The sequence below is a fragment of the Garra rufa genome, chromosome 6 (assembly GCF_049309525.1).
Source record: "Garra rufa chromosome 6, GarRuf1.0, whole genome shotgun sequence".
Taxonomy (NCBI): Eukaryota; Metazoa; Chordata; class Actinopteri; order Cypriniformes; family Cyprinidae; genus Garra; species Garra rufa.
In genome coordinates, this window is record NC_133366.1 from 12,328,647 (window position 1) to 12,348,407 (window position 19,761).

General features: G+C 34.3%; 1 protein-coding gene across 1 annotated transcript in view; it reads left to right on the top strand.

The window, feature by feature from the left end:
* The window catches only part of sorcs1 (sortilin-related VPS10 domain containing receptor 1), a 253,063-nt gene that overhangs the window by 221,128 nt on the left and 12,174 nt on the right, over window positions 1–19,761 (top strand). Inside the window, exons 17-23 of the mRNA XM_073842166.1 lie at window positions 140–253; window positions 1,647–1,818; window positions 2,785–2,971; window positions 10,691–10,824; window positions 11,445–11,568; window positions 12,892–13,004; window positions 18,158–18,292. Of these exons, the coding sequence (XP_073698267.1) occupies window positions 140–253; window positions 1,647–1,818; window positions 2,785–2,971; window positions 10,691–10,824; window positions 11,445–11,568; window positions 12,892–13,004; window positions 18,158–18,292 (979 nt within the window). The remainder of the gene's footprint in view (window positions 1–139; window positions 254–1,646; window positions 1,819–2,784; window positions 2,972–10,690; window positions 10,825–11,444; window positions 11,569–12,891; window positions 13,005–18,157; window positions 18,293–19,761) is intronic.

Below are 19,761 nucleotides of genomic sequence, written 5' to 3' on the forward strand. Positions count from 1 at the left end.
TGTTGTTATAGTGCAATGACATCTTATATGTCAAAAGATTATAGAAATGTTGATTTCTCAGTTTATGACCCCTTTAAGACAAAGTCTAGAATTGAGAACTGATAGCTGTTCGCACCATGTTTTTTTTTCTTCCCCCCAGTGATTATGGCTTTGAGAGAAGGGCTGATGGGAAATGTACTCCAGCATTCTGGTTCCTCCCCTCCTCCATGTCTCGGACCTGTACTACAGAACACACCTTCCTCAATAGCACTGGGTGAGAAAACAATTGACACATGCATCTGACTATTTAAAGTGATTTACACATGCTGAAATGTTCCTGAACAACAATTGGTTTATAGGAATGTTTTTAAGAAATATGTATATTTTCTTTATGTAGTTACATTTGTGAAATTTTTCACTTGCATAAATACATTTGAAGTCAAAAGTTTACATACACCTTGCAGAATCTGCAGAATGTTCATTATTTTACCAAAATAAAAGGGATCATACAAAATGCATATTTAATACTGACCTGAATAAGATATTTCACATACGTTTGCATATAGTCCACAGGAGAAAATAATAGTTAAAAGTTAACATACACTTGATTCTTAATACTGTGTTGTTACCTTTTTTTGTGATAGTTGTTCATGAGTTCCTTGTTTGTTCTGAACAGTTAAACTGACTGCTGTTCTTCAGAAAAATCTATTAGGTCCCACAAATTCTTTGTTTTTTCAGCATTTTTGTGTATTTTAACCCTTTCCAACAATGTCTGTATTATTTTATGATCTATCTTTTCACACTAAGGACAACTGAGGAACTCATTTGCAACTATTACAGAAGGTTCAAACACTCACTGATGCTTCAGAAGGAAACACGATGCATAAAGAGCTGGAGGTGTAAACTTGAAGACGTGTACATTTTTCTTATTTTGCCTAAATATAATATGTTTATCATTTAGTACTTCCCTTCAGAAGCTACAGACGATACTTACATGTTTCTTAGAAGACAAAATAAGTTAAATTTACCCTGATCTTCAAATTCAAGAATAAGAAAAGTGTACAAATCCTTATTCTGTTCAAAAGTTTACACTCCCAGCTTTTCATGCATTGTGTTTCTTCAGCACAAGCATCAGTGAGTATTTGAACATTCTGTAATAGTTGTACATGAGTCCCTCAGTTGTCCTCAGTGTGAAAAGATGGATCTCAAAATCATACAGTCATTGTTGGAAAGGGACCTGAAGATTTTTTTCTGAAGAACAGCGGGCAGTTTAACTGTTCAGGACAAACACGGGACTCATGAACAACTATCACTAAAGAAAAAAAAAAAAAAAAAACACAGCTGTGGATCAACTCAGAGTAACCACTCAGTATTAAGAATCAGGGTCATTTTTATAAATTCAACGATTATTTTCTCTTGTGGACTATATGTAAACGTCTTTTATGTGAAATATCTTATTCATGTCAATACTAAATAAAAAAATAATGTGCATATTGTATGATCCCTCTTATTTTAGTAAAATAATTAACATTTAGCAGATTCTGCAAAGTGTATGTAAACTTTTGGCTTCAACTGTAAATACTGTTCAAGTACTTGTTTTATAGGTTTACAGCAGGTTTATAAATGTGTTTTATTTGAATGTGTGTTATGCACCTGTGTGTGTGCAGGTACAGAAAGGTGGTGTCTAATAACTGCACCGGTGGGGTGATGGAGCAGTACACGGCTCGTAGACAGCTGTGCCCAAGCCAGGCCCCCCGCGGCCTCCACTTAGTGACCAGCGAAGGGAAGCTAACCGCTACTCTTGCCAGCAACGTCACCTTCCTCGTATTCCTGGAGGAGGTATAGAAAGATTCAGTGTTTTCTGCACTGCTTTTCAGTGACAAATTCATATATTATCATTTAGGGAATGTGAGTTTGCATTCTAGATTCATTAAAAGGATAGTTCACCCAAAAATTAAAATCCTGTCATTTATCACTCACCCTAATGTGATTCCTGCAAGACCTTCATTCATCTTCGGAACATGAATTAAGATATTTTTAATGAAATCCAAATGCTTTCTGACCCTGCATAAACAGGAACGCAGCTATGTTTAAGGCCCAGAAAGGTAGTAAGGACATTCTTAAAAAAGTCCATGTGACATCTGAGGTTTAACCTTAATTTTATGAAGCTATGAGAATACTTTTTGTGCATAAATATAACAAAAATATGACTTTTTTTAACGATATCCTTACTAACCTTCTGGGCCTTGAACATGGTAGTTGCATTGCTGTCTATGCAGGGTCAGAAAGCTCTCGTATTTCATCAAGAACATCTTAATTTATCTTCAGAAGATGAATAAAGGTGAAGTTGAATTTTCATTTTTGGGTGAACTGTCCCTTTAATCCTACCCCATACCTAAGCGTAACTACCTTACTAACTATTAATAACCAGCAAATTAGGGATTAACCGAGGCAAAACTCATAGTAGTTAGTTAATAGTGAGAACTGGTCCCATAAATTAGCCATTGTAAGCTGGGAAATCATGAGAGACCATCTTGCCTGCACAAGAGCAATGATTTCCCATGGTAGATGAGCGCTCTGGGAGAGACAAGACATCCTCCAAAGCAGATGAACTGACAGCTGAATGAATCGTACACACAGCTTTGCCAGTATCGTAGTCAGAAACAGTTTTGCTTTCTGCCTGAAAAGAGAGGAAATTCACAGATATTACAGGAAGTTCTTTGACTAAAGAACATTTGTTCACCAGCCTGCTTGTGTTTTTTTAGCTAGACTCAATGATGTTTTATGTTATCCTTTTTTTCTCAGGGTGATGGATCGAAAACCAGCATCACGGTAGATTTCGGAGACGGAAATGCTTTCACCTACTCCAACGTGAGCTCTATCGAGGACGGCATTAAACACATCTACAAGAACGTGGGAATCTACCGAGTGTCAGCCACGGCGGAGAACAGTCTGGGCTCTGAAACGGTGCTCCTCTTCCTACACATTACGTGTAAGCCAATACGTGGGAGGGCGGGTAACAATATGCATAATACAGACAGCCATATCGTATTCTGATTTTATATCCTTAATGTATTTTAAGGACCCACTGGGTCTGAGCACTCTGAACTCATTTATGCTTTATTGACCAGAAAAATCTCATTTGGCCTTGGTCGTATTGCACTCCACATTAAGCAGTCTAGATTTCAAGCTTATAGTCTCTAACTGGACCACGAGATTGGAATCATCCCTCTTAGTTATTGCCAACAGACACTTTGGTGTATGATGAAAGTTCTGAGGACCCAAAATATCATCCAGGTCTGATGAACTTTACTTCATGTAACTTTTAATGAATAAGTTACTTTTAGTAAATTAAAACAATATACAGCACAAACAGTCCAGTGAGTTTTCAAACAAATGATCCTTTGGACACTCCTGAGATTTCATACGACTATAAGTAGTACACATCACATTACTTGGTTTTATATATAATGAATCATAACTATACTACACCACCTGTACAGTCTGATTGTCAAACGAATGTCTCTAATGAATCAGTTCTTTTTTTAGGTAAATTAAAACCATGCAGTGTGAATCCAACCGATTTCCAAACAAATTACTCTTTTGAAGAATTCTTTTAAGTGAATCAAACACAAACAGTTTACAGTTTACTCGTATGTTGCTCATAAAACTCTTGAGACTTCACACAACTATAAGTAAATATATTTACGAGTTTAATTCAAGGATGTTTTTGAGTCTTATTACACAAATATTTAAAACATTTTATTCTAATTCTGAATCAGTGAATCATAAACATACAGCACAACCTGTATAGTCTAATTGCCAAACGGATGTCTCTAATGAATCAATTCTTTTAAGTAAATTAAAACCATACAGTATAAACAGCATAATCCAACCGATTTCCTTGACTCATTTGAATGGTTCTTTTAAGTGAATCAAACACAAACAGTCTATAGTTTACTCTTATGTTGCTTATAAAACTCCTGAGACTTCACCTGAGACTAGTACACGCATTATGAGTAGTATAAAAAAAAAAAAAAATGAATTATGCTGTTTTTTTTTTTTTCCTTGTGTAATATTGTTTTTTAAAAATATATTCAAAAGTTTAATTCAAGGAAGTTTTGGAGTCTTATTACATAACTTTTTGGAATATTTGTTGACTCGGTTCTGTTTAGTGAATCATAAACACACAGCACAACCTGTATAGTCTGATTGCTAAACAAGTGAGTCTAATGAATCGATTATTTTAGTTAAATTAAAACCATACAGTGTGAACAGTGTAATCCAAATGATTTTCAAACAAATGACTCTTTTGAACAATTATTTATTATTTAATTATTGAATCAAGCACAAACAGTTTACAGTTTACTGTTATGTTGCTCAAAAAACTCCTGAGACTTCATATGCCTATAAGTAGTATACATTATGAGTAGTATTTTTCAAAATTAAATGAATTATGCTTTTTTTCTTGTTTAATATTGTTGTTTAAAAGTATATTCAATAGCTTAATTCAAGGAATCATTACACAAATATTTGATTCTAAACAAATGACTCTTTTGAACAACTCCTTTAAAGGAGAACTCCGGTGTGATTTTGACCTAAAGTGTATTGAATCATGATACCGAGTGTAAACGTACCTTGCATATCTCATCTCGGTTTGTGTCCTGCTGTCCGAAATCTGGGGTCAGTTAGCCGATGCTCACAACAGGTTGTCAATGAGAGTCAACAGGGCATCGAAGATGCCATGTAAATAAATCACTGTTTTACGCCATTTACGAGGCACAAAGTAGCTCCACACTTCATTGGTAGACTTCCAAGGGCCCTGACATTTAAAATGAGACATTGAGAACTCAGAAAAAGCACCGGTAGTTTATTTACGAGAAGATTTATACAGACAGTAACTGCAAGTAGTTAAGCGATCGCCGCCATCTTGAATGTAGTCACGATAAGACGAGTGACGAGCAGGAAGGAAACTACAACCTGATAAGTTGAAAACCTGATAAGTTCCTTCCTGCTCGTCACTCGACTTATCGTGACTAAATTTAAGATGGCGGCGACCGGTCTGTTCCTGGTGGAAAATGTCTGTATAAATCTTATTGTAAATAAACTACCGGTGCTTTTTCTGAGTTCTCAATGTCTCGTTTTAAAGGAACACTCCACTTTTTTTGGAAATAGGCTCATTCTCCAACTCCCCCTGAGTTAATAAGTTGATTTTTACCGTTTTGAAATCCATTCAGCCGTTCTCCTGTTCTGGCGATCTCACTTTTAGCATAGCTTAGCATAAATCATTGAATCCTATTAGACCAGTAGCATCGCGTTCAAAAATGACCAACGAGTTTCGATATTTGTCCTATTTAAAACTTGACTCTTCTGTAGTTATATCGTGTACTAAGACCAGCGGAAATGTAAAGCTGCGGTTTTCTAGGCGGATAGGATTAGGAACTACACTCCCATTCCGGCGTAATAGTCAAGGAAGTTTGCTGCCGTAATATGACCGAAGCGGGCGCAGTAATATCACACAGCACATGTGGAAATGCTTACTTCCGTCAACATATCCAACGTGACCAACTGCATGCACAGGCAGCGTTCCTCGCCATGGAGACATTTGTGAGAGACGATTTAGAAGATATTTACTTTGGTGCAGATCCTGAACCGTATCAATTTGAACCAGAATTCACTGAAGCTGAGGGTTTGGAAAGAGGACTTGGATGCAATGCTGCATCCTGCAGTAGTAGATTTTTTTTTTCCGGTTTGACAAAATAAACTGGAAAAAACCTCACACGCCGAGAGTACCTAATGGCCAGCTGTCGCAAGAGTAAGTTATTCCTGCAACCACTACAATATATAATATAAAGATTTTGAATGCAAACTGTCAGTTTGCAGTTTCAGGCTTATATTTATGATGTACACTTTTACTCAAAACTCACTTTAAAACACCACCGACTGTTCGCAATAACTTTCTTTTGCAATCACACATGGAATTTGGTCATAGCAAATACTAAGCCAACTGTTCGCCGAAACCTAGTTGTCAGGGATTGCATTTCACAGGTAACGTTAGCCAACAATAGCCATTAGTCATGTTACACTTACATGCGATGCTCCTCGTTGTCCTGTCTGTAACGTTACTCTGAAGATTGTTGGGATCGCCGTGTCCTTTAGACGCCGTGCTGTAGTACCGGTAAAACTATCCAAATAGTCATCCGGTTGAAAATGCTCGGAGCAAACACGCCATTTCTAAATCGTTTCTAACGGTGTTTTGAGATCCATGTTGAGAGCAGCCAGCCATTGATTCATTAGTCAGAATTGCTTTTTTTTTCGTGGGAATTCTATGAAACATGGTAGTAGAGTACATCTTCGACTTACTATCACAGCCCCTTACAATGCACATAACCATAGCTAATCACACACAGGTAAATCCAGCCACTAACAATTTACCAGCTGCAACTCTGACAGCTGCAACAACCGGAATTACACAAACTTAGTGCCGGTCACATTGGAAGTTACCTAGCTGGGATCTAATTTCAGGCGCTGTGTGATATTAATGTGCCTGCTTCGGCCATGTTACGGCAGCAAACTTCCTTGACTATTACGCCGGAATGGGAGTGTAGTTCCTAATATTATCAGCCTAGAAAACCGCAGCTTTACATTTCCGCTGGTCTTAGTAGACGATATAACTACAAAAGAGTCACGTTTTAAATAGGACAAATATCGAAACTCGTTTGTCATTTTTGAACGTGATGCTACTGGTCTAATAGGATTCAATGATTTATGCTAAGCTATGCTAAAATTGATATCGCCAGAACAGGAGAACGGCTGAATGGATTTCAAAACGGTAAAAATCAACTTATTAACTCAGGGGGAGTTGGAGAATGAGCCTATTTCCAAAAAAAGTGGAGTGTTCCTTTAAATGTCAGGGCCCTTGGAAGTCTACCAATGAAGTGTGGAGCTACTTTGTGCATCGTAAATGGCGTAAAACGTCTAGGTTACGAAGGTAACCCTCGTTCCCCGAAGGAGGGAACGGAGACGTTACATTGAGATCCCAATGTAACGTCGAAGTGATTCGACTGAAGGGGTAACGTCTAGGTTACGAAGGTAACCCTCGTTCCCCGAAGGAGGGAACGGAGACGTTACATTGGGATCTCAATGTAACGTCGAAGTGATTCGACTGAAGGGGTAACAGTGATTTATTTACATGGCTTCTTCGATGCCCTGTTGACTCTCATTGACAACCTGTTGTGAGCATCGGCTAACTGACCCCAGATTTCGGACAGCTGGACACAAACCGAGATGAAATATGCAAGGTACGTTTACACTCGGTATCATGATTCAATACACTTTAGGTCAAAATCACACCGGAGTTCTCCTTTAAGTGAATCAAACTCAGACTGTTCACAGTTTTCTCCTATGTTGCTCATAAAACTCCTGAGACTTCATACGACTGTACCCAAGTAGTACACATTATGAACAGTATTTTATAAAAATAATTGAATTTTCCTGTTTAATATTGTTGTCTGAAAAGATATTCAGAACTTAAATTCAAGGAAGTTTTGGAGTTTTATTACACAGATATTTGGAATATTTGTTTCTAATTCTCTTGATTTTTCATGACAAAAAACACACAACATGCCTACATTGGTCCGATTCCATAATGATTGACTCTTATGACTCGGTTCTATTTAGTGAATCATAAACATGTAGCACAACCTGTATAGTCTGATTTTCTGTTTTTAATGAATCAATTCTTTTAAATAATCAAACCGATTTCCAAAAAAATGACTGTTTTGAACGATTCTTTTCAGTGAATCAAACACAAAAGGTTCACAGTTTTCTATTATGTTGACTTCATATGACTACAGGTAGTACACAGTAGTATTTCATAAAAAAAATCATAAATTATGCATATTTTTAATTATGCCCTGTTTAAGATTGTTGTTTAAAAAGTTGTTCAAGAGTTTAATTCAAATTTTAATTCAAATTCAAGTTTTGGAGTTTTTTTACACAAATATTTAGAATATTTGTTTCGAATTCTCTTGATTCTTTTTTGCGCAAAACACACAGCATGCCTACATTAGTCTGACTCCCTAATGATTGACTCTAATGAGTCGTTTCCATTTAGTGAATCATAAACAGCACAACCTGTATAGTTTCATCCAAACAAATGCCTCTTATGAGACGATTCTTTTGAGTAAATTAAAACCATGCAGTGTGAACAGTGTAATCAAACTTCTTTTAAATGAATCAAACACAGTTTAAATTGTTTTTTTCATAAAACTCCTGAGAATTGAGACTTTATACGACTATAAGTGCAAAACAGCATAGAACTGTTACGTTTGCTGTTAAGTTGCACTTAAAACTACTGAGACAAGTTAGAAGTCATTAACAAGCATCAATTTCAGATGTACTTGCCTCTTAATGTTTTCGAAGAAGAAAAAAAGTGTGGTTGGTCATTTCACATCTTGGTCAAATGGCCTGTTCCTGTCTATGTGGGTGGTTCTTGGCCAGAAAATGGATTAGACTTTATGCCAATAATCGAAAATTCTGGCTTTACAAACTTTTGAGCAGACAAACTCTATCCTCTTATGTAGCAATGAAGTTGGAACATGCTGTTTTAACACATTTTACGAGCAGATGGCTCGTTTTTGTAGCTTGTTTTTTTAGTCTGTGTTCGTGCTAGAGGAAGATCATTAAATATCAGCGTTTAACAGAGATTAACTAAGCAGTTTGATTCAAATGTTCGCCCTTTTTCTTATGTCCACCTACTCAGTGAACTTGCCACCCCCTGCTACATTCAGCCAGACAGATGCCTCTGCAGTGACATATTGATCAGGGAGACGGAACGCTTCCAATCTGTCAATCCTGTCGTGCCAGGCAAAGCAAATAGGGCCTCTGGAGCATGAGCTGAAATGCACATGCAGATGGCTCTACGTTCCTATGAGAAGTTTTTGTGAATGAATGAATACATTTTGGGATCATTAGGAGGATGTTTAGTTTGTGCTGTAACTTAAAGACATGCTCTTTTTTTGTCACCTTTGAAATAAAAGCACATTCCACCATAATTTGCTCATCTTTTATTACTTTTTTATGCTTACCAAGGGCTGCATGTTTTTGTTCAAAAATATAACAAAAACTGTTATATTGTGAAATATTATAACAAATTAAAATAACAGATTTCTATTTGTATATATTTTAAAATGTAATTTATTCCGGTGGAGCAAAGCTGGATTTTTAACATCATTACTGCAGGCTTTAGTGTCATTTTTGAACATTTAATGCACTTTCTTAATAAAAGCATTATTATTATTTAAAAAAAAGAAAAGAAACAAAAAACTTGACCTCAAACTTTTGAAAAAGTTCTGTTTTTATAACTTAATCATAGAAATAAATCAGTTATTATTTAATAATTATCTTAGGCTCACCAAGCGCTGAATGTATTTGTTCAAAAATACTTAAAAAAATAAATAAATAAAATAACTGCTTTCTATTTGAATATACTTAAAAATGTAATTTATTCCTGTGATACAAAGCTGAATTTTTAGCATCATTACTCCAGAATTCACGGTCACATGATCCTTCAGAAATCAATCTAATGTTGATTTGATGTTTAAGATTTAATTTAAAAAATATTTTAAAATGTACAAATATTTATAAAATATTTTGAAAACAGCATTTATTTGAAATATAAGTAATCTGTAAGATTATACATGTATTTACTGTAATTTTTTATACATTTAATGCACTTGCTAAATAAAAGTATTATTAAAAAAAGAAATGAAACAAAAACATGACCCCAAACTTTTGAAAAGTTCTGTTTTTATAACTTAATTATAAAAAAATAAATCGGTTATTATTTAATAAATATCTTAAGCTCACCAAGTATTCAAAAATACTGTTTAAAAAAAAGTAATATTGTGAAATATTATTGCAAATTAATATAACTGCTTTCTATTTGAATATATTTAAAAATTGTATTTATTTGTTGTGATGCAAAGCTGAATTTTCAGCATCATTACTCTAGTCTTTACTGTCATATGATCCCTCAGAAATCAATCTAATGTTGTTTTGTTGCTTGAGATTTTTTTAGATCAGTTTTGATAACATGCACAATATTTAAAGATTTTGAAATATTTATAAAATATTTTACAAACAGCATTTATTTGACATAGAAAAAATGTATAAGATTATGCATGTCTTTACTGTCATTTTTGATACATTTAATGCACTTGCTAAATAAAAGTATTATTAATTTAAAAAAAAAGAAAAAAAAACTTGACCCCAGACTTTTGAAAAGTTCAGTTACTATAATTAGTATAAATCAGTATATTAAAAATAAAAATATTTTAAAAACAGCATTTATTTGAAATATAAATTTTCTGGAACATTACACGGTTTTACTGTAACTGAATGACTGTAATGAAAATTACCGTTTTTATAACTTAGTTGTAGAGTAAATAAGTTATTATTTTATATTTGCTGTAATATTAGCAGTCGACTTATGCTCAAATAAAAATATTCTAAAAAAAAAAAAAATTAAATGTAAAAATCCTCCAAATATATTTTCATTGAGTTTCATCACTAAAATGAAACTTCACTGGTCTTTGACACAGCAGGTTTAAATGCGAGAAAGTGAACAAAATCTGAGAACTACCAAACCATCTTAAACTATTCAGAGTCAACCAACCCCACTTTTTCTTTTCTTTCTGTCTCGGCGCAGGTCAGCTGGAGTCTATTCACCTCTCTGCCCCTTTTGTCGCTGTGAAAAATAAAGAAGTCAATCTGACGGTGGTTCTCTCGCCAAGCCAAGTGGGAACGGTCACCTATATCTGGTGGCTTGGGAACAATTCTGAGGTATAGTCTTCATGTGGGACTCACTAGACACCTGTGCATGACTCTCAGTGTGTGTGTGTGTGTGTGTGTGTGTGTGTGTGTGTGTGTGTGTGTGTGTGTGTGTGTGTGTGTGTGTGTGTGTGTTTGTTTTTGTGACATATCAGGACACAAATTTGTGTAATAACATGGGGGTGACATAGGTATTACAAGGAGAGGGTGACTTATGAGGACATTACCCCATGTCCCCACTTTTCAAAAGGCTTATAAATCATACAGAATAAGTTTTTTTGAGAATGTAAAGATATGCACAGTCTCCTGTGAGGGCTAGGTTTAGGTGTAGGGTCAGTGTAGGGCAATAGCAAATATGGTTTGTACAGTATAAAATCAATAGAAGTCTATGGGAAGTCCCCACAATTCACAAAAACAAACCTGTGTGTGTGTGTGTGTGTGTGTGTGTGTGTGTGTGTGTGTGTGTGTGTGTGTGTGTGTGTGTGTGTGTGTGTGTGTGTGTGTGTGTGTGTGTGTGTGTGTGTGTGTTTGTGTGTGTTTGCCTCACCAAGTGCCATATAGAGTTGGCATCTTCACTGCAACCACGCTGACAGGGCATCCTCTAGAGAGTCTCTCTCACACTGTATTCACAGCCCGTGATCACGCTGGAGGGGAGTGTAGCGTTCACGTTCTCTCGAGAGGGAATCAGCGTTGTCACTGTACAGGTGTCCGCTGGGAATACCATCCTGCAAGACAGGAAAACCATCGCTGTCCACGGTGAGTTCTACACACAACAAGTAAACAGACTGCTAGGCATTGATGATAGCTTCATATATTAATAATAAGCTTTCTTAAAATAAGTTATGTTCTATGTTCTATGTTCTAAAACATTAACACTAAAGGTGATATATCATGAAAATCATGATGTGACAGCAGCTTTCTGTGTGTATTCTTCAGATGTGTCCGTTCAGAAAAACCCTATATAAGAAGTTTAAACTATTATGGTTCAAAATGCTAAATTTATTGCGATAGACATGATAATTAAAACCAAACAGATGTTTTTTAGCAGAGTATCTGAGGATATCCCTATTCTTAAAAATGGGATGGGAATCAGCAGCTCATTTTCATTTAAAGAGCCATGCACAAAAACGATGTGTTTCTGCTTTTACTCAAAATAGGCATTTTCAAAATTATATAATGAATTATTTCTGGATCTTTTGAGCTGAAACTTCATAGACAAAGTCTGGGGACACCTAAGACTTATATTAAATATTGAAAAAGGGATTGGTTTGATTCGTTTTGTATGACAGCGTTTTAGTACAACATTAAAAATTAAAAAAATAAAATGATGGGATTAAAGTCATCATTTTTGGAGAATAAAGTTGAAATGGTTTGGGAATAAAGTCGAAATGTTTTGAGAATTAAGTTGAAATTTCTAACATAAATTCTGAATATTTTGAGAATAAAGTCAAGATTCCAAGAATGAAGTTGAAATGTTTCGAGAATAAAGTCGAAATGTTTCAAGCATGAAGTTGAAATTTCGAGAATAAAGTCAAAATGTTTCGAGAATAAAGCTGAAATGTTTTAAGAATAAAGTCGAAATGTTTCTAGAATAAAGTGAATTTTTTTCAAGAATGAAGAATAAAGTCGAAATATCATAAGAATAAAGTTGAAATAATATATATATAAGAATAATTTGAAATATTTTGAGAAAGTCGAAAAGTTTTGAGAATGAAGTCAAAATGTTTCAAGAATAAAGTCAAAATTATGATTATATACTCGTATATTTCAAGAATAAAGTCGAAATTTCGAGAATGAAGATGAAATGTTTTGAGAATAAAGTCAGAATTTTTCAAGAATAAAGTAGAAATGTTTCGAGAATAAAGTCAAAATAGTAAGTCTAAATGTTTTGAGAATAAAGTCAAAGCTTTCGATAATGAATTTGAAATGTTTCGAGAATGAGAAATAAAGTCGAAATATCATAAGAATAAAGTCTAAATTATACATATAAGAATAAATTGCAATATTTTGAGAAAGTCATTTTTGCATTAGTCAAAAACTAATAATAATCGTAAGAATTTTTTTTTTTTGTAATTACAGAATACTTCAGATCTCATCTTCTTGCCTTTTCATCTAATCTTGATGATCACAACCCTGATGTGGCTGAATGGAGGCTTGATGTGAGTCGAGTCATTAAAACCTCTATGGTGCAGGTGAGTTCAAACCACTTTCCATTTAAAAAAAAAAATGAAAAATTGACTATTCACACAGCTGAAAATGTAGTCCTCTATTCAGTGACATTAAAGAACTCAACATATAATACTTCATTGCATATACAAACGTGAAGAGGCAATCATGTCTGTTTGCTTTGAGGTCATCTATATTTATACACTGATATACATATTCAAAATGTAAAGTCTCTCTTTTCCTTGAAGGATGTAACATACAGGTAGACATTTCTAAGAAAAAAGGAATTGATATTTCCCTTTTCACTTGAACATTCCCTCACTAAAGTCTGTCAGTGCTCTTTGAACAGTTTAAAAGTTTAAAAAGGGTGTGCAAAAATATTCATCATCTGATGTGACTCTAGGATACAGAATATGACTCATTTCTATCAAGAACAAAGACAAACTGCAAATGATTTTAGCAAACAATGATCGAGGTCTTCTAGGAATTTCCTCTATAGATCTTAAACACAAATAATGACAAAGAATGAATAAACCACTAATGAATGTGTTTCATAGAAAGGTGATGGCATTTGACATTTCAGGATGTGTTTTGAGCAGCGTAATATCAGCATAAAGGATTCAGTTTCGTATTCATGGAAGTAGTCATTAAAGCAAAAGCCTTTCAGAGAATCTCCATTACTTGTGCGCTACTTGAGCCAAGGAAACCTGTCAAGAGGGCATTATTATTATGCTTTTTCACTTTTTGAATTTTATTCAGTGTGTGGTGCGTATGTTTGGGCCTAAAAAAACATCTACAAAGTTACACACCTCAAAGTCCACTCCAAAGGGAAATATTTAGATTTTAAAAAATCCCTTTTCAAGAACTACAACGAGCAGCTCATTTGGACTACAGCGTTTGTTTTCAGGATGTTATGATGTCACAAAGCTCATTAGAATATCATTCAAATCAATCCCGCCTACGGAAAATCGAATCGTTGGCGGGTGGGGAGGGACGAGGTGGGGGATTAGCCTAAATGTAATGATGTAGCATGGACATCTGCTTCTGGGATGCTTCAGCGAGCCGCATGGAGGCTGGTATTAACACAAGCATTGACTAAAGTGGCCGCAAACTCCTCCGATCGCCGTGTGAGAGCCACGCTGTTGACGTGTATGGTATAGAGGGTCGAATCACATGCAGAGCCGTTGCTGATGTAAACACAAGCATTGACTAGAGCAGGGGTGCCCAGCCCTGTTCCTGGAGATCTCCCATCCTACAAAATTCAGTAGTGGGATTCCATAGTGCCATCACTTTGCAATGTCGCAATGACATTATGATACAATGCTAGTTTTCTCAAATGAAACGGTAAAATTCACAGGAAGTGACACAGCAGCTCTGGAGATTGAATTTATCTGTTCATGTGAGACGCAAAGGCTTCAGTATGTTTGTAGTAAACAAAACCGTGTCTCCGCCATTCATACATACAGAGGCAAACGGACATTTTGCATTTCAGTATTCACAGACACTAGTCTAGATTAGAATAAAGTGACAGACCAACTTTTGATCTATTCATCCAAAAATCTATGACTTCTGTGGCATATCGTGCTACAGAGTACATAAAAACCTCCTGTAGCGAGCCGATGTGTTTTTGTAAGAAAAATATCCATATTTAAAACGTAAGAATCATTTTAATCTAGCTTGTGCTAACAGTTGAACACGGAACTTGCTGCTTTGGGAAGGGGCATGGCAAGACTGAAAAGCCGTCTAAGCTGAGGGACTGCAAACCAATCACAACACATTTCGTCAAGTCAAGTCAAGTCACCTTTATTTATATAGCGCTTTTAACAATACAGATTATGTCAAAGCAACTGCACAGTATTTAATAGCACAATACTGTGTAACGCATTATTGTAAACAATCAATTTTCAGTTAAAGGCAGTTTAGTCTCGCGTAGCCAGACCTTCAGACTGACGGCTGAAGGTCTGGAATTCATGGAAGCTTTAGTTGGCCAAGGCCCGCCCATAAGACCGTTTGATCGACATGTCAAACAACCAATCACAGTTCGTTTCGTTCAGTGTCACGTGTCTGCATAAGCACCTTTTAGCAAAACGCTGAATTAATCAGTCTGCGCTTTGTTTCCCGGCGGACCGAATATAAACGCGACACTCGCGTCTCCTGGAAATCCGGTCAAATTCAACGAATCAGATGACGACTTCGACATTCCTGAAGTGTTTCCAGTTAAGTGTACCATATGCATCAGATGTTTAGCCAACGTTCCGTTGGCGTGACGTCTGAGGCTGAGACTAAAGGCAGTTCATCAATGAATGTTCAGTTCAGTTCAAATAGTATACGATATCGCTGGAAGGTGTCCCCAACTAAGCAAGCCAGAGGCGACAGCGGCAAGGAACCAAGCATGAGAGCATGTTCTAGTGCACCCCAAAACAAAATAAAGACTTTTTAAAAGAGCATAATAGAACCCCTTTAAGATGTTCAGAGTCAGAAAAATACATTTCAGGTATAAAACGTGTACTCGGGTAGCTTTGTTTGGTTTTCACAATTCACTCTTTGCTTGAAGAACTTAAGTTGACACACTTGTGAAATTGGCTTCCAGATTCGCCTTTACTGATGGACGGAAAACACCAGCGTGACAGGAAAAGCTTTGCGAATATTCAAACATATGGCGTGACAGACCGAAATAATCATCAGTGTTCTCCTGCACTTCTCCAATGGCATTTTCAAGAGGCCCGTTATAACTGAACATGGAGACTTTCTTTATGGATGTTTATGGATAATGACACTTGAGAATAACGGTTCTCATGTGAGCCATATGCGTGTTCTGCTCTAGTTGGTTAGTGGTAATGTGTGTAATGAGTTTTGCGCTGGGCATATGGACAGGAACGAGGTGGACGTTGTGACCTTGTAACGTGAAACAAGGAGAATCTTATATATTTATATTATGTCTGAAAGGCATAGTTCACACAAATATAAAAATTCAGGATATTTACTCATCCTCATTTTGTTTCAAATTTGTACCATTTTTTTTTTGTCTGTGGAACACAGAAGGAGAATTGCTGAAGAATTGATTTGTTGCAAGATTGGAAACCAATGAAGTGTGGCACAATGTCAAATCGGGTTCAACCCATCTAGAAGACATGAGGGAGTAAATGATGCTGAAATGTTAATTTTTGAACTAAACCTTTAAATGCATCACAGCTGTGATGGACTGTGTAATTGAGGCATTCCTGAGACAGTAAACAGCATATACTATTTTATTATATTATTTTAAATTGTATATGCATTTTACAATATTTTTATATTTATATCAGTGACCATTTGAAATGTTAATATATGCACAATATTTTTTTTCTTCATTTATTTGATCAAAATACAGTAACACTTTACAATTTTTCTATTTTAATAAAAATGTATTTAATCCAGCAGCCATTAATCCATTAATCTATATTGTCACACAATCTATCCGAAATCATTCTAATATGCTGATTTGTAACATCTCTTGTTTTTATTAATGTTGTGCTGCTTGATATGTTTGTCAAAACTGTGATAATTTTCCCCCAGAATTCTTTCATGAATAGAAAGTTCAAAAGAACAGAATTTATTAGAAATCCTTATTAATATTATAAATATTTACTGTCACTTTTGATCAATTTAATGCATCCTTGCTGAATAAAAGTATTAAAATCTGTATAATAATAATACTACGTTAAAATTCATAAAAGGAATGACATTATTGAACTACTAATATCTGTATAATAATAATAAATATTAAAATTCACAAAAGAAACAACATTATTGAACTATTTTTTAGATGTCTCTTATGCTGCAAGTATTTAATAAAAAATACAAAAATAAAAACAGCAATATTGTAAATTATTTTATTTTATTAAAATGTATTCCTGTGATGCGAAACTGAATTTACAGCAGCCATTAATCAATTAATCTTTGTGTTACATGATCCATCATTCGAATCATTCTAATACGATGATTTTTTACATTTGTTATAATTAATGTTGTGCTGTTTAATATTTTTGTCAAAACTGTTTTTTTTTTCAGAATTGTTTTGATGAATAGAAAGTTTATTTTAAATCTTTCGTAAAATTATAAATATTTTCTGTCACGTTTGAACAATTTAATGCATCCTTGCTAAATAAAAGTATTAATATCTGTATAACAATAATAATTGTAATAATAATAATTCATAAAAAAACATTATTGAAAAATATTTAAAAATTATTATTGAAAAATACATTGTCTTTGTTTTGTATGTTCTTAGGCTGCATTTATTTGATCAAAAATGCTGTAAACTGTGACTTTTTTCCTCAGAATTCTTCAATGAATAGAAAGTTGAAAAGAACAAAATTTATTTCTAAATATTTTTAATATTCTAAAGCTGTACTGTCACTTTTGATCAATTTATTGCATTCTTGCTGAATAAAATTATTAATATCTGTATAATAATAACAATAATAATAATAGTAATTAATAAAAAAACATTATTTAAAAAAACTGCCAATCTCAAAATAATATTAGAGTTATATGTCGTTTTAAAGTCTATTATCTATTATCTAAAAATGTAATAAAAACAGTAATTTTGTAAATTATTATTATAGCTTGGTCGTGCAGCTAAATATTTTTATTTTTTTTTGCAAAACTGTTTTTTTTTTAGAATACTTTGAATAGAAAGTTCAAAAGTACAACATTTATTAAAATATTTTGTTATATTATAAATCTGTACTGTCACTTTTGATCAATGTATTGCATTCTTGCTGAATAAAAGTATTAATATCTGTAAAATAATTATAATAGTAATTAATAAAAAAACATTATTTAAAAAAAAAGGTAGATCTCAAAAGAATAGAATTTATTTGATCAAAAATGCAATAAAAACAGTAATATTGTTTATTATTATTATAGCTTGGTTGTTCTGATTAATATATATATATATATTTTTGCAAAACTGTTTTTTTTATCCAAAATACTTTGATGAATAGAAAGTTCAAAAACCCGAATGTATTTGAAATATTTTGCAATCATTTTATTAATAATAATAATTAATTAAAAAACAACATTATTGGGGAACAGTATATGATACTTAAAGGCATTGTCTTTTTTCCCCCTTGTCTTCCTCTAATCCTGTTTATTGGACATTTACACATCTAATACTCTGTATTCTGGTCTCCAGGCGACAGGAGTGAATCCAGAGCAGCTGTTGGTCACTGTGTTGCCTGGACTGCCCACCGCAGCCGAGTTCTTCCTGTTACCAGACAAACAGCTGACAGAAGGAAAACCAGACAAAACAGCCACCCATTTAGACCAGGTACTACATAACCCTCATCTTCTGTACATTATGCATTATTTTCAATTTCAGTCGTGAGACACTCGGCGGTAATTAATGTTTGGCTTTACTTTTGTCTCCTATTTCAAAAGAAAAGGCTCAGATATTCTACAATACTATTTTCAGTCCCTTTTTTCAAAAACAAAAGACTGGTGGGTACAAAGAGGATCGTGACAAGAGTTTCTTACCGTCTCCAGCAGATGTCAATGTTGGCCTATTTAACTCTTGACAGAAACCTGTTTTTACCAGTCCACAGATATAAAATAGCTAATTTTCTCCTGAAATTAAATAATTGGTTATGAGACAAGCACATACAGACACTTTCATAAGCAACTTCAGAAAGTATCAGGAAAAAGTAGCTTCCTGATTAGATGGCAAAGTTTAATAAGATCATTTTGGTGAGGTAGTGGGTTGAATTGCTAGGTCATGGGTAATTTTGGCCATACTGCAATGTATTTAGCTATAACGGAGAACAGCCATTACCAAATATGAGAAGATGGCTCATATCCTCCAATATTAACATGCAGAGTCATCTATATTTTGAATCTCTATAGAGGAGGTCATTAGTAATCCATCCACTAGATCATTCAGTCCTCCATTCGCTTATGGCCCAGAGATATTATAGGTGATAGAGGGATATCTGCACTTTGTGGATGTCCATGCATGGTTGCTTAAGCAGCACCTTTTTGCCTTTTTTTTCCCCTCGCCCAAACCTACCTTGAATCTGCAATGGACCTTTCACTGCAGATCCTCATAAATCTCTATTCAAGGGTGGCGTGTTCAAAGTATAATGTGTAGATAGCCTTATTAAAAAAGTATAATAGACTGACTGACCCTGGTACAATTCATAAAGAAAGTAATTATTCATGGAATGGTCTAATTTTAAAAGGGTGAGAAATACGGAGAGAGAGAGAAAGGCAGAAGGTGAGAGCGACAACGAAATAAAGGAGCGCAGAAATAAGTCAGGAGTCATTTAGTAAATGAGACAGATTTAATGAAGCTTGGGTAGAAAGAGCGAAAAAGGGACTCTTGGAACAGGAAGTCGTTTATGTGAAGTTTAGGGACTATCGTCGCCGAAATCAGACCTGATGCCTAAGATAAAGCTTAACGAGTTGTTTATGAAAAAAAAAAACACTTGTTAAAAACAAAAAGACTAAATAAAAAAAAAAATTAAAAAAAAAAAAAAAATATATATATATATATATATATATATATATATATATATATATATATATATATATATATATATGAAAGGCGTTAAGATGTCCACATCAAAAGAAATGTACAAAAGTGATGGTATGTCCATAGAAAGCACATTAAATGTAAGTAAAGTGTCTACTTTTAAGGTTTCAAGTATTTTTTTGGAGAATAAAATGTCAAAGTTTGCTTGAAATACTGTTACATTGTCATTCAGTGTAACAATATTTATTTAAAAAAACATGCTTATTCTG